Source organism: Oryctolagus cuniculus, chromosome 11 (genome assembly GCF_964237555.1).
Source record: "Oryctolagus cuniculus chromosome 11, mOryCun1.1, whole genome shotgun sequence".
Lineage (NCBI taxonomy): Eukaryota > Metazoa > Chordata > Mammalia > Lagomorpha > Leporidae > Oryctolagus > Oryctolagus cuniculus.
In genome coordinates this window covers 24,322,305-24,343,593 of record NC_091442.1, presented here as the reverse complement: position 1 = coordinate 24,343,593, position 21,289 = coordinate 24,322,305, and the positions used below count along the sequence as shown (strand labels likewise).

Genomic DNA, 21,289 nt, shown 5'->3' with positions numbered 1-21,289 from the left:
TGGTTATATAGCCTTTTGGGGAGTAAGCCAGCAGATGAAAAGATCACTCTGTGTGATCAAATAAATAAGGCATTTTATTTATTTATTTATTTTTAAAGATTTATTTGAAAGTCAGAATTACACAGAGAGAGGAGAGGCAGAGAGAGAGAGGTCTTCCACCTGCTGGTTCACTCCCCAGTTGGCCACAATGGCCGGAGCTGCGCCAATCCAGAGCCAGGAGCCAGGTGCTTCCTCCTGGTCTCCCATGTGGGTGCAGAGTCCAAGGACTTGGGCCACCCTCCACTGCCTTCCCAGGCCATAGCAGAGAGCTGGATTGGAAGAGGAGCAGCTAAGACTAGAACTGGCGCCCACGTGGGATGCCCGCGCTTCAAGCCAGGGTGTTAACCCGCTGTGCCACCGCGCCGGCCCCAATAAGGCATTTTATTAAAATGGGTTTTCTGTGGAGGACACTTGCTCAGGGCTCATAGAGCCAGGGGTGATTGGGGAGCAGGGAGCGGTAGGGTATACAAGGGTTGCGTCCAAGGCAGGACAGCGAGTTCCCTGGCACAAAAGGGCCAGGAGGGGGTTCCCAGGTAGAGGGTCTATGAGGCAACTTACGGGAATGGAGTGGTCAGTGTTCACAAAGGGAAAGCACTATTAGACGCCACCATTCATTTTTCAGATTCTGTCTTCTTCCTGTACCCCTAACTCCATAGGAGGCGTCCTAGGACTTGGTGCATTCCAGGCTGTCCATGAGCAGCCGAAGGGACACGAATGAAGATGAGAGTGGGGTGTGCGTGACACGGGGTAGCAGAATGGGGTGCGGGAGGATCCCGGGAGACCAGGATGGGGCCCCGGGGAGGCTGGCTGAGGTGGGTGTTGGGGGTTTATGTGACAGAAAAAAGGGGCCCTGACAGGCAAGGGGTGGTCTGTGTGAAGGGGAAATACGGGTTAACAGCACGGGGGGCAAACCCCGAGAAATGTTCGGGCACTGAGGCCGGGCACAGCCGAGTCACGGAGAGGAGGGAGGAGGAGCGGGGCTCCCATCACGCACAGCTGAGGGCCACGGGGAGGTGCGGCGACGCGGGGCTGGGGGGCTGGCTGCGGCGGCATGGCGGGGAGTGTCGTGTGTGATGAGGCGTGGGTGGGCTGGCAGGTGCCTCCTCGCGGCGGATATAGGGTCGGCCTAAGGTTGGAGGTTCAAGTGAGGTGGGGTCAGAGGTCCCCAGGCGCTAGGTCGGGGAAGTCCACCAATGCTGGGGGTCCCCCAAGCCCAGCCTGGGTTTCCGGGGCCGGGGGCTCGGCGGCGGCTCCCGGGCGCCCCCTGGCGGCCCCGACCCCACCGTCGCGGCGGCGGCGGCGGCTCCCACAATGCTCGCGTAGCCCTGTTTCGCCTCCGGTGGCGGCAGCAGCGGCGGCGGCGGCTCCAAGATGGCGCAGACGATCTTCGAGGCCCTGGAGGGTGAGCGGCGGCGGGGCCGGGGGAGGCGGCTGTTCCGCGGTGCGCCCCCTCCCGCCGCGCTCTCGCAGCGCTGGGCCCAGGGCGCGCGGCGGCCGCGGGGTGGAGGGCGCCGGGGCCGGAACAGCCGCGGGGCGGGAGGGGCGCGGGCGGGAACAGCCGCGGGAGCCCAGGCCTGGCGAGGGAGGGGGGCAGCGGGACCGGAACAGCGGCGGCGAAGGGGCTCAGCGGCGGGGGTGGGGGGAGCGGAACAGCCTTGGGCGCTGAGGCCCGGCGGGGAGCATCGGAACCGGAACAGCCGGCGAGGGCTGGTGCAGCGGGAGGGGGCTCAGGACCGGAACAGCCGAGCCGCTAGGACCTGGGGCCGGCGTGGGAGGGGTGCCCTGGAGGGAACAGCCCAGGGGGTTCGCGGGCTGCCGGGGCCTGGAACAGCCGCCACCAGGGCGTCGGCCCAGGGGGACACTAGTGCGAGAAGCAGAGGGCCTTGGCGGCGTGAGCTGTTGAGCCAGCTGTCCTGATCAGAGAGGACTTCTGTTGAGTCCTGTGTGCTGGGACATAGTGCTTTAAATTCAGATCAATGAAGAACAGGCGCCACCTGTGTGCAAAACCGGGTCCTAGAGCTCACAGACCAAACCAGCAAACACTGGGCTCCTGCTGTGTGCACCGAGCTACACACTCAGATCCGGAAACGACGGGCACCAGTGCTGTGCCTGGCTGGTGGCTAGACCCAAGCCAGCAAACACTGGCTGCCGACTTGCTGTCTTAGGCTAGACAAGATCAGGCTCAGGGGACTGTGGGCAAACCCTGAGTGGCTCCGTGTGCACCTGCAGAGAGGAAGGCGGCCTGGGACTGAGGGCGGTGGCGCAGAGGACGCGCTGAGGGGCAGACAGAGGGTGTGGTGAGATGAGCTTTTAGCTGGATTGTAAGCAGGCAGGCTGGACCCGTGGCTGCTGCTGAGGTGTGAGTCCTGCACCCCCTAGCAGATCTTAGCCACTCTACTTCCTGGAGGATCGAAGTTCTTTTTTAAAAGATTTACGTATGTATTTGAGAGACTGAGGCAGAGAGAGAGAGAGAGAGGTTTTCCACCCACTGGTTGATTCCCCAGATGGCCACAACAACCAGAGCTGGGCCGATCCAAAGCCAGGAGCTTCTTCTGGGTCTCCCACGCAGGTGCAAGGGCCCAAGGACTCGGGCCACCTTCTACTGCTTTCCCAGGCCACAGCAGAGAGCTGGATGGGAAGTGGAGCAGCCGGGACTGGAACCAGCACCCATGTGGGATGCCAGCACTGCAGGCAGTGGCTTTACCTGCTGCGCCAGCCCCCAGGATCCCAGTTCTCACCCAGAGATGGGGGCGCCTCCTCTGTTTGCAGGGGTTCCTTTCAAGGCTGCTCATTGAGCCAGACGTGGTCCTTGCTCCCCGCGTGCTGGTGACAGAGAAATTATAGAGCAAGCAACTATATAAATGAGAGCTGTAGAAAGAGGAAAATGGTGGACGATGACCTCAGCTGGTGTCCTGTGCTCTGAGGACAGCCAGCAGGGGCCAGCGGCCATTCCCTCTGGGAGCACAGGAGGCCGGGGGAGGCCTTTCTTCAGGCTGCTGGGCCCCTCGGTGTTCATTCCCACAGTGTGTTCTTGTGTCGAGTAAGGAGCAGAGTGAGAGGTCAGTTCCTAGGTCCGTGTGAGGGTGCCGGGCAAGCAGAGGGCAGCGGGCGGGCGGGGGGGGGGGGGGTGGTGGAGGGGGAGGTGTCCGGGGAAGGGGGCGTCACGTTGACCCAGGTGGTGGGAACTGTTTGCAATGCCCTGGCGGGAGCGCGGTCCCCTGGGATGCACAGAAGTTCTCTCTGAGCAGTGAGCGGTGGGGCCTCCGCGGGTTTGATGGAGCCGCTGAACTTTACCTTGGTATCATCATGGAGCTCAGAAAAGGTTTTCTCGCAGCGGGGGAGCGGCAGAATCTGATCTATGTTTTATAAAGTTCACCCTGGCAGCTCCAGGGATAGACCCAGGCGCGGGGCGGGGGCGGGGGCGGGGGCTGGCTTGTCCCGCTGAGAATTGGTGGGGATCTGGGACAGGGGACAGCTGTGGGGGTGCAAAGGCAGTGGCTTAGAGATGCATCTGGGAGGCAGAGTGGGATACACTTATGGGGGGCCCAGAGATGGGAGGAGGGGAGCAGTAGGTTGAGGGGACCATCGAGTGGTTCTTCCAGGTTAGGGTTACTACAAAAGGAACAGATGTGGGGTGGGGCATGACCATTTCACTGGAGTCCAGTTTTAGGCTGAGTTTTTGGAAAACTACCCTTTTCTGAAATCCCTTTTCTCCTTGTGGACCCACGTGCAGCTGTGAGTAATTCAGGGGGACCCCTCGCATCCTGTATCCTGCCTACCCCAGACCTGCAGCACTTCTCTCCCAGTCGGGACACAGCACAGTCCCTTCCCTCTCCCGTCTTTCCTGGGGCCTGGCGGCCACTCCTCTAGTCTCTGTTTCTAAAATTCGTCATTCCAGGAACGTGACATGAAGGCGAGTATGTGATCTTGTAGATGGCAGGCGTCGGCTGCAGTAGCAAAGTCCCTGTTTGGATGCCCACTTCCCATATCAGAGCCTCGTTGGAGTCCTGGCTCCTCCATTTCAATATAGCTTGCTGCTAATGCACCTCCCGCAAGACAGCACGTCATGGCTCATGTCCTTGGGTCCCAACACCCACATGGGAAACCCAGATAGAGTTCCTGGCTCCTGGCTTTGGCCTGGTCCAATCCTGGCTGTTGAGGGCATGTGAGGAGTGAACCAGTGGATAGAAGATCTCTCTGTCTCTGTGTTTTTCTGACTTTCAAATAAAGTAAATATATATATATATATAATTTTTTTTTTTTTTTTTTTTTTTTTGACAGGCAGAGTGGACAGTGAGAGAGAGAGACAGAGAGAAAGGTCTTCCTTTTGCCGTTGGTTCACCCTCCAATGGCCGCCGCGGCCGGCGCGCTGCGGCCGGCGCACCGCGCTGATCCGATGGCAGGAGCCAGGAGCCAGGTGCTTTTCCTGGTCTCCCATGGGGTGCAGGGCCCAAGCACTTGGGCCATCCTCCACTGCACTCCCTGGCCACAGCAGAGGGCTGGCCTGGAAGAGGGGCAACCGGGACAGAATCCGGCGCCCCAACCAGGACTAGAACCCGGTGTGCCGGCGCCGCTAGGCGGAGGATTAGCCTAGTGAGCCGCGGCGCCGGCCTATATATATAATTTATTTTTAAAGATTTATTTATTTATTTGAAAGGCAGAGTTACAGAGAGAGAGAGACAGATCTTCCATCCACTGGTTCACTCCCCAGGTGGCTGCAACAGCTGGGGCTGGGCCAGGCCAAAGGCAGGAGCCAGGAGTCGCTGCTGGATCACCCACACAGGGGGCAGTTCTGGGGCCATCTTCTGCTTTTCTCAGGCCATGAGCAGGGAGCTTGATTGGAAGTGAAGCAGCCAGGACTTGAACCAGCGCCCATATGGGATGCCAGTGCTGCAGGCAGAGGCTTAACCCACTGTGCTACAGCGCTGGCCCTGAAAACAAATATTTTAAAAAATTCCCTGGATGCGCCTGTACTGTGGTGTAGTGGGTGAAGCCATTGCCTGCAGTGCTGGCATCTCTTGTGGGCGCCATTTCAAGTCCTGACTGCTCCTCTTCTGACCCAGCTCTCTGCTATGGCCTGGGAGAGCAGTGGAGGATGGCCCAGGTCTTTGGGCCGCTACACCTACTTGAGAGACCTGGGGGAGGCTCCTGGTTCCTGGCTTCAGATTGGCTTAGTTCTTGCCATTGTGGCCATTTGGGGAGTGAACCAGTAGATGGAAGACCTCTCTTTTTCTCTCTCTTTGTGCCTCTGCCTTTCTGTAACTATGCCTTTCAAATAAACAAGTAAAGATTTTTTTAAAAAAATTCCCTGAAAATTCATGTAAGTTGTTGCGTCTTTCAATTGATTGTTCCTTTTTGTTGCTGAATAGTATTCCATAATATGGATATACCACAGTTTATTCACCCATTGAAGGATATCTGAACTGTTTCCAGTTTTTTACTATTATGAATAAATGCTCTATGTATATTTATGTGCATATTTGTACCCACATGCTAAAATGCAGGGTTTTTTTTTTAAAGATTTATTTATTTATTTATTTATTTGAAAATCAGAGTTACACAGAGAGAGGAGAAGCAGAGAGAGAGAGAGAGAGAGAGAGAGAGAGAAGTCTTCCATCTGCTGGTTCACTCCCCAGTTGGCCGCAACGACTGGAGCTGGGCCGATCCAAAGCCAGGAGCCAGGAGCTTCTTCTGGGTCTCCCACGTGGGAGCAGGGGCCCAAGGACTTGAGCCATCTTCCACTGTTTCCCAGGCCATAGCAGAGAGCTATATTGGAAGTAGAGCAGCTGGGACTTGAACCAGCACCCGTATGGGATGCCGGCACTGCAGATGGTGGCTTTACTTGCTATGCCACAGCGCTGGCCCCTAACTTTTTAAATTTATTTCAAAGGCAGAGACACAGAGGTGGAGAGAGACTTTCCATTTGCTGGCTCATTCCCCAAATGCTCACTTCAGCTGGGGCTGAGTGGGACCAAAGCCAGGAACCCACGACTCAACCTGGATCTTCCCACATGGGCGGCAGGGAGCCGACTGCTTGAGCTATGCCTGCTGCCTTCCGGAGTGTGCGTCCGCAGGGAGCTGGCAGGGGAAGCAGAGCTGGGACGTGGACCCAGGCACTCCAGTACGGGCTGTGGTCACCGCTGGGACGTGGACCCAGGCACTCCAGTACGGGCTGTGGTCACCGCGGGCAGCGTCTTCACCACTGCAGGAACCGCCCTGCCTGGAAGCTTATTCCTTTCGTGTGAAAGCCCAGGGGAAAACAGTCTAGGGCGGCGAGGCGGCTGTGTCTATCTGGTTCTCAGGATCCTTCCAGCTTTTTGTCCTCTTGAGGGATGCTGGGTAGGGTCTCCACCACTGTGTTCTTGTTTCAGGAAGCAGAATGGAAATGGGGCAGAGAAAGGGGTCTGTACCAGGCAGCCTTAAGAAAACTTCCCAGTAGCTGCCATATAATGCCTTCCCTTCCATCCGTGTGGCCAGGATGTAGTCCATCTCCAGCTGGTGGGGAGGCTGGCAAGTGTAACCTGTATCCTGGGACCACATGTCCAGCCCCAGACCTTAGACCTCGGGCTGAATTACAGCGGAGGCGGGAGAGAATGTCGCTGGGCACAGCCACCTGGCTTTGGTGTGGTCGTGTTTTGGTGGGTCTGGTTTGTGAGGGTGTGGCCAGAGCAGGATGCTGGACCCATTTGCAGAGGCTGTGTTTCTTTTCCAGGAATGGACAATCAGACTGTTCTGGCTGTCCAGTCGCTGTTGGATGGCCAAGGAGCAGCCCCTGATCCCACAGGCCAGAGCGTGAGCACACCTGCTGCTATCCAGCCGCTGGGTGGGTATCTGTCGGGTGCCCCAGTGAAGTGAGTGGCTCCCTGGGAGGAACAGGTGGGGCTGCCCTGAGGGCTTGGTCACCAGCCTGGATCTTCAGGCTCACGCCTTGCTCTGCCTGGTTCTAGGGACACCCTCTCCCTGCTACTTACTGGATATGGGGAGATGGGCTCAGGATGCAGGGAGCAGTGAGGAGCTCAGATGCTGGGCAGCGCTGGAGCCTTTGCCCTGGAAATCATTTCCCAGCCTCCTCCCTAAGGAGAGAACAGAGCATGGGTTTCTTCAGTTTACAGACTGGGGCAAGAGACCCCAGAGAGGGCCAGGGATTGAAGGAAGTCCCTTTGTGAGTCTGTGTCTAGTATTCATTCCACAAGCAGTTGTGTGTCCTTGAGAACCAGACTAGGGACAGAGGGCTCAACATCTGTCTTTGAGGTGGTTTTTTTTTTTGTCTTTTTTTTTTTTTTTTAAGAATTATCTTTATCCATTTGAAAGGCAGTTACAGATGAGAGAGAGAATGGGAGAGACAGGGATCTTCCATCTGCTGGTTCACTCCCCAAATGGTGGCAACAGCTAGAGCTGGGCCTGGCTGAAGCCAGGAGCTTCCTCCGGGTATCCCACGTGGGTGCAGGGGTCCAAGGACTTGGGCCTTGTTTTGCTGCCTTCCCAGGCCATCGCAGAGAGCTGGATAGGAAGTGGAGCAGCCGAGTCTCGAAGCAGTGCTCACATGGGATGCCGGCACTGCAGGCAGCGGCTCTACCTGCTATGCCGCTTGGCTTCCCAGGGCTGGCGCTCCCCGCAGGTGCCTGTGTGTGGTTTGAAAATTCCTGGGAAGCCCAGAAGCATGTCAGGCCACAAGATGCCATCCACGTTTGCCGTCCCTGTGGTCAGCGCAGGTGTCCTGTTCCTCACTGCGATGCCCTCTGACTTATTCTTGCCTTTTTTCCCCCACGACTCCACTCTCTCTGCGGCGCCCTCCTGCTACTCTGGCAACCCTTAGATGACGAGGATGTCTTCCTGTGCGGGAAGTGTAAGAAGCAGTTCAATGCGCTGCCGGCATTTATGACCCACAAGCGGGAACAGTGCCCGGGGAATGCCCCGGCCCTGGCCACAGTCTCTTTGGCCACCAACAGCATCTACACGCCGCCCTCGGCAGCGCCCGCAGTGGTCCAGCAGGCCCCGCCTCCTGCCAATCGTCAGGTATTCACCCATCCCTTTATCTGTCTGTGCACCCATTCAGAAAGTCTTTCTTGGGCACCTGCCGTGTGCTGGTACTAGGGGTATGGCACTGGACAAGACCCACATTACCACCCTTGTGCAGTCAGTCATATGCAAACAAATGTATGAAGATGTTCTTCCCTCACAGTGTTAAATGCAGAAAGCCAGGCATATGTGCTGTGGAAGGGCTCTGTGAAGAGGAGACCAAGGAGGTGAGGGAGTGAGGGAGTGAGTGATGCAGCTGGTTTGGAAGATTGTTTCAGGTGGCAGGATCAGCATGTGCAAAGGCCCTGAGGTGAGAGTGGCTGGGGAGGAGGGTGGGAGGTGATGAAGTCAGACAAGCAGCAGGAGGGTCCTGGCAAATCATGTGGGCCCTGTGGGCTTTTTTTTTTTTTAAGATGTATTTATTTGGAAGTCAGAGTTAGAGAGAGAGAGGGAGACAGAGAGAGAGAGAGAGGTCTTCCATCTGCTGGTTCACTCTCCAGATGGCTGCAACAGCCAGAGTTGCACTGATCTGAAGCCAGGAGCCAGGAGCTTCCAGATCTCCCACACGGGTGCAGGGGCCCAAGGACTGCCATCTTCTACTGCTTTCCCAGGCCATAGAAGAGAGCTGGGTCGGAAGTGGAGCAGCTGGATCTCAAACCGGCGCCCTTATGGGATACCGGCGCTTCAGGCCAGAGCTTTAACCTGCTGTGCCACAGTGCTGGCCCCTCCTGTGGGCTTTTACTTGGAGGGAGATGGCAGCCACTAGGGGGTCTGAGAGACCATAGTCTGAGGTACACAGTAGCCAGGTCACTGCTACTGTACAGAGAATCATTTGATGAGTGTCAAGAGAGAAAGCCAGGGTGGTGGCCATGGAGGTGGCAAGGAGGGGTGACATTTGAGAAACACTCGAAAGGTGTCGTTGAAGGTGTGGATCAGTTGGGTGACAGGTGTGAGATAAGGAGGAGACAAGGGTGACTCTGGAGTTGGAGTGGCCATCAGCCGAAGCGGGGAAAACTTCAAGGCTTTGGGGATATCAGGTGTGTAGCTGGACATGCTAGATTTGGGATACCCAGGACCTTTAAGTGGCATTGGTGATGGTGGAGATGACATGTGTCTCCATGTGTGGAGGACAGCGCAGAGGGCCAGGCTGAGAGCTTTTAGAGTTCTCAGTCCAGAATGCAGCTCCAGGAGTGGACATTGGGCTGGTGTGTAAGGTACCAGTTGAGACTCCTGCATCCCATCTGGGTTTGATGCCCAGCCCCTGACTCCAGCTTCCTGCTAATGCAGACCCTGGGAGGCAGCAGGAAATGAATGGCTCTAGTAGTTGGGGAACCTGGGTTGTGTTCCTGGATCTCAGCTTTCACCTTGACCCATTTCTGGCTGTTGCCAGCACTTGGTGAGTGAGCCAGCAAATGGAAGCTCATTTTTCTCTCCATGTCTCTCTGCCTTTCAAGTAAATGAATGAGAGAAGGAGAGAGAAATCTCCACTCAGAGCCCTGGGCAAAAAACCAAATCGCTTTAAAACACAGCAGTGGGGGTGGGAGGGCAGGTATGGTGGGAAAAATCACTGTATTCCTAAAGTTGTACTTATGAAATTTGTACTCATTAAATACAAGATTGCTTGGGGTGGGGGGGATGAAGCAGTTGGGGGACCAGCGTTGTGCTGCAATGGCTACTCTGCTTCCAATTCAGCTTCCTGGTAATGAACCTGGGAAGGCAGCAGAAGGTAGTCCAAGTACTTGGGCCCCTGCCAGCCTCAGGGGAGACCCAGCTGCAGTTCTGGGCTTCTGGCTCCAACCTGGCTGTTGCAGCCAGTCAGGGAGTAAAACAGTGCATGGAAGGTCACTGTTTGTCTGTCTGTCTCCCTGTCTCTCCTGTCTCTCTGTTACTCTTCCTTCCAAATCAGTAATTCCGTCTTTTTTTTATTTATTTAAAGAAAAGTGATCAGTTCGGGGCCAACACAAAACCCCCTGCCCCAGTGACGTGGATGGACACGGATGTGTTTCCCACTTTCCATCACAGCCTAACTCGTGTGACGTTGTCAGCACACAAGTGAGCTGAATCCACACTGCCTTTCCCGGCCTAACCTGGGGCATCTCCCCACCTGCCTGGGCTGCCCTTGCTTGGGAGGACAGAGACATCGCAATCTGGAACAGGGATTTCATCTGCTCCATGCCTAGGGGTTCAGTGGAGATAGGTGCGCTAGGAAGATGCCAAGGGCCTGTCAGTGAAGAGAACTGGGAACAAAGCCACGTGCCCTTTACAGCCACGGAGCGCAGCAGCCACTGGTACCTGATGCTCGCTCCCTACCGCCCTCCCTTCCTTTTAAAACTTGTTTGCAAGGCAGAGAGACAAAGAGAGAGATCTCCCATGTGCTAATTTACTCCCCAAATGCCTGAATGGCTGGGGCTAGGCCAGGCCGAAACCAGGAATGAGGAATCCGTCCAGGTCTCCCAGGTGGGTGGCAGGGACCCAAGTACTTGAGCCATCATCCGCTGCCTCCCAGGGTGCATTAGCAGGGAGCTGGATTGCAAGTGGAGGGGCCAGGGCTCTAGGGGCACTCCTGTACGGATGCAGTTGTCCCAAGTGGTGACTTAATTGCTGTGTCGGACGCCTGCCTCCTGCTGCGTCGTAGTCAATCGCATGACTCCTTTGCACTGTTTTTTAATCCATCCTCCTTTGGGTGGCTGTATAGTTTATGTAGTTTCCCACTATTAGAGACAAGGCTGTGTGCAGTCCTCAGATTGGTCGGCTTCCTGGGTGCATGTGTGAATGTTTCTTTAGGACAGATACCAAGAAGTATTACTGCCAGATCTCAGGGGATGTGCCTAATAGTGACTTACTCTTCGTCTGGTGGATGATTAAATGGAGGCTCAGAGAGGTAGAGTGACCTGCCCAGGGTCACACAGCAGAGAGCAGCAGTGGTGAGATTGGAACCCAGGCCTGTGGGACCCCAGAACTTGGCTCTTTTGCAACATTGCCCTCAGCTTCTTTGCAGAGCCTCGTGTCGCCCCTCCCCCACCTCCTGTCTCACTGTCTTGATGTCCAGATCTCCACGTACATCACGGTGCCCCCATCCCCGCTGATCCAGACCTTGGTGCAGGGGAACATCCTGGTGAGCGACGACGTGCTCATGTCTGCCATGTCGGCCTTCACGTCCCTGGAGCAGTCCATGCCGCAGGGCTCCCCGCCTGTGCAGGTAAGGAGGCAGACGGCTTCTCCCGTGCCCTTGATTCCATGCTAACTGCTGTGGATTCAGAATCCTGCACAAAACCGGGGCCTGGCCCTGGCCCTGGCCGTGCCCTGTGGTGGGAGGGGCCGTCAGCCCTCCCCTTGGCCAGCTCTGCTGCAGGTGTGCAAGCTGCCACATTCAAGTAGGGACCCAGAGCACGTGGGCTCTCACAGGCACAGCCCGGTGATCTTGTTAATAAAGACATGTCCGTTAGAAAAACATCAGAAAGCACACAGTGGTTCCTTGGGGTTTTTCAGTACAGAAAGTCTCTGTCTCCTCGCTGTGCCCCTGGGTTCTTCCTGCAGTAGATTTTGCCACCCCAGGTTTTTTTCTCGAATGTACTCACGGAACCACAGAGCAACAGTGAAGAGCAGCCGTTTGTGGAATACTGATCAGCGTCTTCACTTTAGCAGCCACAGGGGTTTCCTTCGGGTCACTGCCGGGCTTTGCTGTTAGGGAGCCGCAGGAGTAACCATTCACGCACAGATCGCTCTGCCCGTCTGCGCAGTGGTCTTTAATGATACGTTTCTGGAAGCCAGTGGCTGTGTTCTCGGGGTCCGCGATCACCCCCATGTGTAGTGAGTCTCTAGAAAGACAAAGATGCGGTTGTTCCCTGGGGCAGAGGCGCACAGAGCAAAACCTGCGGGGGGAAATAACACCTCGTGTGGATCCGGAGGACTCCAAAGTCCTGGCTCCTGGGGAAGCGGGGAGAGGCTGCAGAAACAGCGCAGGGCAGCACACGCACGGGCTCTCTGCTTGGGGGCTGGGGTCCGCTCACCAGCCACTGCGAACAAGATTGCAGACGCGGTAAAGGAGCGGGCCCTCACCAGAAGCTACCCCATGTGTACAGACAGTCCGGCTGAGCTGGGACAGTGTGGTCCCTGCCCCCAGAGGGCAAAGCCTCCTTTTCAACAAAGGAGTATCCTACAGGCCCAGCCCCAGCTGCCAGTCGAGTGCCAGCTGTCAACCAGCCCTTCTCAAGGCGGCAGCATTAGGCCTGTTCTACAAGGGGACTTCAAAAGTTCATGGAAAATGGAATGGAAAGATTGTTTGGATACAAAAAAGTTTGAAATCCCTGTCTAGTTTTTTTCGAAATGCACATTTTTCTCTGAGCCTTTTAAAGTCCCCTCCCACAAACCCTCTCCTGCACAAGCTGGGCCGTGTTTGCTGAGTTCCTAGAGAAGAGGAGTAGCAGCCCCAAGCGGACACCTCCTTGAGCTGTCCCGTGACTCTGTTCCCCTGCCGCCGCCCAGCCCTGTCCTCTGAGCTGCCCTGTGAGTAGCTGGCGAGCCCGAATGTCCCTCTAGGGTCAGTGTGCTTGCTGGCGAACCAGACAGCTGGCACCCAGAGGCTCTAACGATCGCTTCTCTCTTCTGATTTCAGAGCAGCCTGAACATGCATTCCGTGCCCAGCTACCTCACCCAGCCACCCCCACCGCCTCCGCCCCCGCCGCCTCTGCCGCCGCCCCCACCCCCACAGCCCCCGCCCCCCCCACCCCAGAGCCTGGGCCCTCCCGGGCGGCCCAACCCTGGTGGGAACGGCGTGGTGGAGGTGTACAGTGCTGCAGCACCCCTGGCCGGGGCTGGGACTGTGGAGATCCAGGCTCTGGGGATGCAGCCCTACCCGCCCCTGGAGGTGAGCAGAGGCAGGAAGTGGGGGGCAGGGTCGGGGTGACAGCTGGTGTCCATCATGGGCCACCTGGACATTTGCTGAGCACCAGCTGTGTGCCAGACACTGTGCAGGGGATGCCGCGGCTAGCGAACCCAGCCCCAGTTCCTGCCCTGCCTGGGAGCAGGGGACGTGGGTAGAAGCGTCGCACCTGCAGACAGCAAGTACAAGCCATGGGAAGGTGGCGTGAGCGCCAGCTCATAGCAGAAACACACGCTGCCTGCAGGGTGGTGCTCAGAGATGCTTAGATTTTATTTCTTTCCTGGAGAGGCAGAGAGACAGAGAGAGCTTTTCCATCTGCTGGTTCACTCCTTAAATGCCCTCAACAGCCAGAGCTGGCCAGGCTGATCAATCCACATCTCCCACGTGGGTGGCTGGGACACAGCTACTTGAGCCCTCCCCTGCTGCCCCCAGGGTGCACATGAACAGGAAGCTGGAGCTGGGAGTAGGGCTGGGACTCAGAACTCGGACACTCGGATGTGGGATGCAGGCATCCTGAGGGCTGGCTTAACTGACAAGTGCCTGGGCCTCCTACATTTTACCAAGCCAAGTATCAGCTGTTCTACATAAGCAATATCCATAAAACTTCTGTCAAGCAAAGAGCATTTATTGTCCCCATGTTTAGGGTGGTCAGCCACATAACTCTGCTGATCGTGGCTGGTGACTGGCTGACTATTGGCTGCTCTGGGGCGGCCTGGCTGGGACCAATGGGATGACTCGACTGTGCTCCGCGTGGCTCTCATCCTGCCACGGCAGAATTGCCAAAGTGCAGGCTGCGTTGCTGATGGCCTTCTGAGGCTTAGGCTTGTAAGTGACATGGTGTCACTTCTCTTGGCCAGAGTGGGTCCCCAGGCCGCTTCCATCCAGGGGATGGTGAAATTGATGTGAAAATCACACTGCAAAGCGAGGTGTGGGGAGGAGTGACGCACTTGGGCCACTCCACCATCAGTGTACCGATCCCTGCTGATGAGCTCTGAGCTAAGGTTGCGCTCAGGTCACTGAATTCAGAGAACCAGCATGGGAGAGAGGGGTTATGGCTGACACAGCCTGCCTATTTATTTACTTATTTATTTATTTATTTGAAGTCAGAGTTATGGAGAGAGAGGAAGAGACAGAGATCTTCCATCCCCTGGTTCGCTTCCCAGATGGCAGCAAAGGCCAGGGTTGAGCCACGCCAAATCCAGCAGCTGGGAGCTTCATCCAGATCTCCCGTGTGGGTGGCAGGGGCCCAAATACCTGGGTCACCTTCCGCTTTTCCCAGGCCATTAGAATTGGAAGTGGAGCAGCCGGGACACGAACCATACGGGATGTGGGCGTCACAGGCGGTGGCTTCACCTGCCGCGCCACGACGCCGGCCCCCAGCCTGCCTGTTCTTGAGGTGACTGCTCCAGGCTCACCCTGGAATCCAGCCATGCAGCTCTTGGGCGTCAGGTGCAGCGAGGGCCTGGGCGGGGTGGGTGAAGATCCCAGCACAAAGCATGTGGTGTTCTGAGAGCCCGCAGCGGGTGTGTCCTCGCCTGGGAGACCGGGCCGGCTTCCTACAGAAGTGAGCGAGTGGGTGCTGAGATGGGCAGCGGCTGCCGTCTGTCCTCCATGCAGATGAAGGTGCATTCTGACGGCCCGAGTCTCACTGAGCACTGGCAGAGGCGCTGGCCTGTGCAGCTGGAATAGCTGTCTCAAATGGGACCCATGCCCTCAGTTTGCTCCCCCGTGAAATGGGACTGTCCCTGCAGGGCTGTGAAGGAGGAGAGCCTAACCTGGGGGCCATCACAGACTCTAGCAGTGCCCTGAGTGATGGGAAATTCATTCATTCATATGAAGACTTCTTATTGAAAGGGAAAAACTTTTCATTGGTCAGGGAAGTAGAAACCATGCTGGGTGCTTCCGACTGAGGGATCTCTTACAGGAAGTTGCGTGCTTACAAAGCTGACAGAAGGGTGGGGGGAACCAAGGCCAGGGGTGGGGCTGCCCCTGGTTTCTCGGTCCAGCGTTGTGGCCTGGTCCAGAGAGCCCGGACGTGGCAGGTGCGGAGCCTGGAGGCTTCTGTTGCTGAGGCTGCGGCGGCCCTCGGCCCCCCGGGTGGTGGCCCCGAGGCGAGTGGAGCCAGGCAGCACTGCAAATCCGCGATGGCTGCTCCACCGTCTCCCGCCACAGCTGCCGCAGGAGGACCTTCCCTGCCTCCCTTCTGCCTTTCGGATCTCAGCCAGAATTCTCCAGAGCAGAGCCTCACCTGTGTTCAGAACCGTGCAGGCAAGGGGCTGTGGCTGCAGACTCCCCCCCATCCCCCGCGGGTCTGGGGTCGGTGCGGAGGGATGTTGGAACCCAGCTGAAAGCCAGCAGGCGGGAGCCAGCGGAAGCGCCCCCCAGTGCCAGGCCAGGCGCCCACGATCGCGTCTGTGAATTCCTTCGTTCACCAAATACTGAATGAGTGCCCGCTCTGTGCCAAGCATTGCTCCAGGCCAGACAGAAATCCCTGCCCGCTTGGAACGGGTAGGCAGTGGATAAATTAAATCAGTAAAAGAATCGCCTTAGATCATGGTGAGCCTAAGGAGAGAAAAATAAAGCTGAGCCAGGACGTGGGATTTGGGGCAGGAGAGCCCAGGGAGACCCATGTGTGACCAATGAATGGGTGGCTAAGCGGATTCTTTGCAGGGCCGTGGTGTCAGCCCCGTGCTGGGTCTGAAAGGCTGAGAATGCATTTGGTAATTTCTTACGGCTTCACTCTCAGCTGTGGGTCAGGCAAGCCTACTGCTGTGACGTCTGGTGGTGTCCTGAAGCGGAGTGGCTGGCGAGGGCACAGAACCTCTACCGCCTGGCTCTCGTGCTAACACGCCGCCACTAACAGCAGAAATAATGGCAGCAGGAACAGCTGATGGCTCTTAAGTGACTGCTGTGTGCCAGCACTGCTCTCAGCCCTTTACCTGTTTAATGTATTTAGTCCTCACTGCGACCCCATGGGAGGGAGTCTAAATAGCCCCGTTTTGCAGATGTGCACATTGAGACAGAAGATGGCCCAGGTTACACAGGGGTTAAGTGGTAGTTAGGATTCGAACCCACGCACGCATGGCTCCAAAGCTGCCTCCGTCCTGTTGTCCATGTGAAGTCCAAAGGGGTCTTGGGAGTGACTGGGGTGGCTGCACCGGGGGCGGGGTTAGGCTGGTGGTACAGATGGGGCGTGGCTGAGATCACCCAGGGCCACAGTGAGGGCCTCCTGGCTGGGCAGCTCTTCTCCCGCTTCACAGGGCCGTTCCTGACCGTGCTGTCCTTGCAGGTGCCAAGCCAGTGCGTGGAGGCTCCAGTGTACCCAGCACCCCCAGTGTACAGCCCCGGCAAGCAGGGGTTCAAGCCAAAAGGACCAAACCCTGCTGCCCCCATGACCAGCGCCACGGGGGGTGCGGTGGCCTCCTTTGAGGCCCCGCCAGCGCTGAAGAGCCGACGGGCTAAAGGTGCCGGCGGAGCCACAGAAGGTGGGCGCCGGCCTCACACGGCTGCTTTCCTCAGCATTTGCCTCACCCAGGCCGCATGGCTCCCGTTTCCCTTTGCGGTGGTTGTGTGTATTCTACGACCTAAAATAGCAGGGACTTCTAGATGGCAGAATGGTGTCTCTCTCCTGTATAACATGAGGCCCGCAGAGGATGGCCTGGGGATCGTGTGACTGCATGGCCACCAGGCACCCACGTTTCTTCTGCCTTTCTGTTCCACCGTGCCTGGAGCATGGCTTCCTTATGAGTGTGCCTCTTCCTATAAAAAGGCTGCTGGAGCTCTGGTCGTCAGTCTCATATTCCAGGTAGCAAGAAGAAGGAAGAAAGGAGGGATATAAGGGGTATCTCCCATCCCTCAGAAGTTTCGTACGATACTTCTGCTTCTATCTCATTGGTGAACGCTTAGTCACATGGCCATCTCCAGCTGCAGAGGAAACTGGGACATGTCTCCCTTAGCCAGGAACACTGATACTCCTCTAGGTAGGAGTTTTGTCAGGGATGAAGAAGGAGAGGTGGGGATTAGCTGGGCAGGCATCGGTATCTGCTGTCCCTTTGGGGATGTTAAGAATGGGGTGGGGGCGGGGTAAATGGAGGGGAGAGGAAGTGAGACTTGTTCAGAGGCTTGCCAGCACCCCCTTCCTCCTCCCTTCCTGCCACGCGTAGGCATTGAGCATCTGTGTGCAAGGCTCTGTGTCAGGCCCCAGCATTTGCCTCTAGGTCCCTGGTTTGTTCTGCCCTCGGTTTCTCACAGTTTAGTGGGAGAAACAGAGAATAAATCAGTATTTGGGGGAAGAACATCAACAGGGTTAGGATCACTGGGAAGACCTGGAAAACAGTGCTACTTGTCCCTCTGGGGAGGAGAGGGAAGCAGCCTTGTGGGTATCTGGGGGCAAGCACTCCAGGCAAGGGGTGCTGCAGGTGCACGGGTCCTGGGGTGGGACCACACTTGAGGTCCGTTAAGGTTAGCGAGGTTCCCACAGCAGCTGGGTGGGGAGAGTGAAGAGGGTGGCGGGAATCGCGAGACACAGAGCTGCAGTGCACAGCGGAGAGGGAGCCTTTAAGATCGGCCCTGCTCCCCCAGCCGGGGCATCTGCTCCCTTTCCTCCCCAGGTATTTCCGGAAGCTCAGCTTTGCCTCTCGCCTGTCTGGACGAGGAGGTAGCCTTCCCGGAGTCAGGGCTCTGTGGCCCCAGGTCGGGGATGGAGTGGTCACAGGCTGCCCGCGGCACCCTCAGCGGTGCCCCCAGCCTCACCATCCCTCTCTTCCTGCTTTGTCTTTCAGCTGCAGGAAAGCCAAAGGCTCAGAAGCTCAAGTGCTCGTACTGTGACAAGTCGTTCACCAAAAACTTCGACCTGCAGCAGCATATCCGCAGGTACCCAGGCGTGATGGGGCGGGGGCTGTGTGCAGGGGAAGGAGGCTCCCTTCTCAGCCCACTTAGCCTGCTGCTGGCCATGGCCCCATCTGTCTCATGCTGGGGTCCAGGCCTGCCGCTGTGGGAGGGACCTGTGGGAGCTGTGGAAAGGTCAGGGTCGGGCAGGAAAGGTGCTTGAGCGGAGAGGGTCCCTGCAAATGTGGGAGTGCTGCCCTCGTCCTATCTCTGCCGGGCTCTGCCAGCAGAGCTGCCCGAGCTGTGCGCACTCACTCACACCAGGCTTCTGCTCCCCAGAGTGCCCGGAACACCCCACCCCCCCAGGCCTCAGTGTTTACATCTGTGAAGTGGAGGGCTGGACTTGATCCATGTTCTAGCACCTGGGACGACCGTAGGTGGCTCGTGGGTGTGGTGGGGACAAGTTCTAAACGCTGCAAGGAGATTATGCCCTTGGTGCTGCCCTGCTGGTGGTCGGAGGAGAGAGCCGCAGCGTGGTACTAGTCCATCTGTAGCGCCGCCCGCGTGTTCACTGGGCCCCGGTCACAGAGAGCGGGAGAGCAAGGGGGCACAGCTCCTCTCTACACCAGGGCGTCTCAACCTTGGCACTGTTGTGGGGTGGGTGGGGGGAGCTGCCGTGCAATGCCCCTGACCCACCCCCATCAGGCACCAACAGGCCCTGGTCCACAGCTGTGACAGCCGGACGTCTCTGCAGGCATCCCGGGTGTGCCCCGCAGGGCCAGACTGGCCTCAGCTGAGAACTGCCAGCCTACACGCCTGTTGAGTGACAGGCCTCTTCAGTGATGGCAGCGTTCACATCCGCCTGGCCAGTGTGGCAGCCACCAACTGCATGTGGCTGCCGAGCACATGGGGTGTGGCTGGTGTAGCTGGGACCCAGGCTTGCGTTCTCACAAATCTACATAGAAATAGCCCACCTGGCTGGGGTCGGCCCCACCAAGCACGGCGGCTCTAGATCTTTCTTTCTTTATTTTTTCCTAAAGATTACTTATTTGAAAGAGTTTGAGAGAGAGAGAGAGAATCTTCCATCTGCTATTTTACTCCCCAAATAGCCAAAACAGCCAGCACTGGGCCAGGCTGGAGCCAGGAGCTTCATCCGGGTCTCCTATGTGGGTGCAGGGGCCCAAGCACTTGGGCCATCCTCCATTGCTTTCCCAGGCTGTTAGCAGGGAGCTGGATCGGAAGTAGAGCCTCTGAGACACAAACTGGTACCCATACAGGATGCCAGCGTCACAGGTGGCAGCTTTACCTGCCGTGCCACAACACAGGCCCTAGGGCAGCTCTGGATCTTAGTAACAGTGTTTTATAATTACCGTACTTTTTGGGTTATTGTGTGGATATGACAAGTGGTTTTCCATATCAAATAACAATAGAAAGCTTCCTTTTACAATGATTTTTTAAAAGATTTATTTATTTATGTATTTGAAAGTAAGAGTTAGAGAGAAGGAGAGGCAGAGAGAGAGAGAGAGTCTTCCATCTGCTGGTTCATTCCCCAGTTGGCTACAACAGCCGGAGCTGCGTAGGAGCCAGGAGTCAGGAGCTTCTTCCGGGTCTCCCACGTGGATGCAGGGGCCCAAGGACTTGGGCCATCTTCTGCTTTCCCAGACCACAGCAAGAGCTGGATTGGAAGTGGAGCAGCCAGGACTCAAACCGGCATCCATATGGGATGCCGGCACTGCAGTTGGTGGCTTTACGCACTATACCAAAGTGCCAGCCCCTGATTTTAAGTTTTTAAAAAGTGAGTTTATTTTAAGAAAAATGTCAACCAGTGGTTCAGGTGCTGTGCTAGCCAGGAGGTTTTCTTGTTTGAGCGGCCGGAGTCCCACTGAAATGAGCTTGAATGCGAGGAGCTGCCTTGCCTGGTGGTGGGAGGGGCCCCAGGGCCCAGTCATTCAGCGGCTCAGTACTCTGGTCAGGAGCCCAGGGTCTGTCCCTCCTGGGCTGTCCATTGCAGCGAGAGGATGTGGCCCTGTGGTGTCAGGTGGTGGCCAGCAGCGTCGGGCGGATGCCTCCCTGCAGTCTCGGTGGCTGTGAGCTGCAGGCCAAGGGCACTGACCGGCGCTGTCCCCACAGCCACACGGGGGAGAAGCCCTTCCAGTGCATCGCGTGCGGCCGCGCCTTCGCCCAGAAGTCCAACGTCAAGAAGCACATGCAGACCCACAAGGTGTGGCCTCCAGGGCGCAGCGGCGGCACCGTTTCTCGAAACTCAGTGACTGTTCAGGTCATGGCCTTGAACCCCAATCAGAAGGAGGATGAGGAAAACACAGGTGGGTGGAAGTGAGCAATGCAGTTCCTCCTCCTCTCCTCTGCATGTTCCCAGGTTTTGTTGCTGGCTGTGTGGCCTCGAGCAACCCCCCGATCTCCGTTCTTCAGTTGACTTCAGAAAATGGGCCATAGGATGAAAGGGAGGATGACAGATACACGGTGTCTCTGCTCCTATACCCACAGCAGCCATCACTAGTCCACCACCTATCTTTATGTGTGTCTGTGTGGTGGTTGTTGAGCCTGAAGCTCCCCTCTTAGAAATAATTTTTATTTTTATTTTTAAAAATTTGAGAGCCAGAAAGAGAGAAAGAGATACAGAGACAGAAAGAGGTCTTCCATCTGCCAGTTCATTACCCAAATGCCCACAACAGCTGGGGGTAGCCCAGTCTGAAGCCAGGAGCCTAGAACTCCATCCGGGTCTCCCATACAGGTGGCAGGGACCCAAGTGCTTGAGCCATCCCCTGCTGCCCCCCAAGATCTGTACTGGCAGGGAACTGAAGCCAGGAGCTGGAGCTATGAGTCCCATTCGGCTCCCTGTTAATGTGCCCTAGAAGGCAGCAGAAGATGGGCCAAAATGCCTGGCCCCCTTCCACCTGTGTGGGAGAGCTGGATGGAGTTCCAGATTCCTGGCTTCAGCCTGGCCCAGCTCCAGCTGTTGCAACCATTTGGGAAGTGAACTACTGTTTAGAAGATCTATCTCCACCTCTACCCTTTCTCTATGTCACTCTGCCTTTCAAATAAATAATTTTTAAAAATCTATGAAGCAGTAATTTTTTTAAAGATTTATTTATTTATTTGAAAGTCAGAGCTACAGAGAAGAAGTAGAGAAAAAGAGAGAGAGGGAGGGAGAAAGAGAGAGAATCTTCTATCTGCTGGTTCACTCCCCAAAAGGCTGAAGCTGGGTCAATCCAAACCAGGAGCCAGGAGCTTCTTCCAGGTCTCCCACATCAGGGCAGGGGCCCAACGACTTGACTCACCTTCCACTGCTTTCCCAGGCCACAGCAGAGAGGCTGGATCAGAAAAGGAGCAGCAGGGGCTAGAACCAGTGCCCATATGGGAAGCGGCACCACAGACTGAGGCTTAGCCCACTGTGCCACAGCGCTGGCCCTGGATGGGGGCATCTTAACCCCATCTTAACACGCCAAGCTCCTGCTCGTGTACTGATTTTTTCAAATCTATGTTGATAGCGCTTCTGGATTT

General features: G+C 56.7%; 1 protein-coding gene across 1 annotated transcript in view; it reads left to right on the top strand.

Annotated features, from left to right (window-relative positions):
* The first annotated feature begins 1,203 nt into the window (after nt 1-1,203).
* The window catches only part of ZNF341 (zinc finger protein 341), a 37,083-nt gene continuing 16,997 nt past the window's right edge, over nt 1,204-21,289 (top strand). The window contains exons 1-8 of the mRNA XM_051846161.2: nt 1,204-1,441; nt 6,752-6,862; nt 7,856-8,055; nt 11,108-11,257; nt 12,674-12,925; nt 16,230-16,425; nt 17,722-17,812; nt 19,898-20,091. Coding sequence (XP_051702121.2) covers nt 1,411-1,441; nt 6,752-6,862; nt 7,856-8,055; nt 11,108-11,257; nt 12,674-12,925; nt 16,230-16,425; nt 17,722-17,812; nt 19,898-20,091 — 1,225 coding nt within the window. The 5' untranslated portion in view covers nt 1,204-1,410. The remainder of the gene's footprint in view (nt 1,442-6,751; nt 6,863-7,855; nt 8,056-11,107; nt 11,258-12,673; nt 12,926-16,229; nt 16,426-17,721; nt 17,813-19,897; nt 20,092-21,289) is intronic.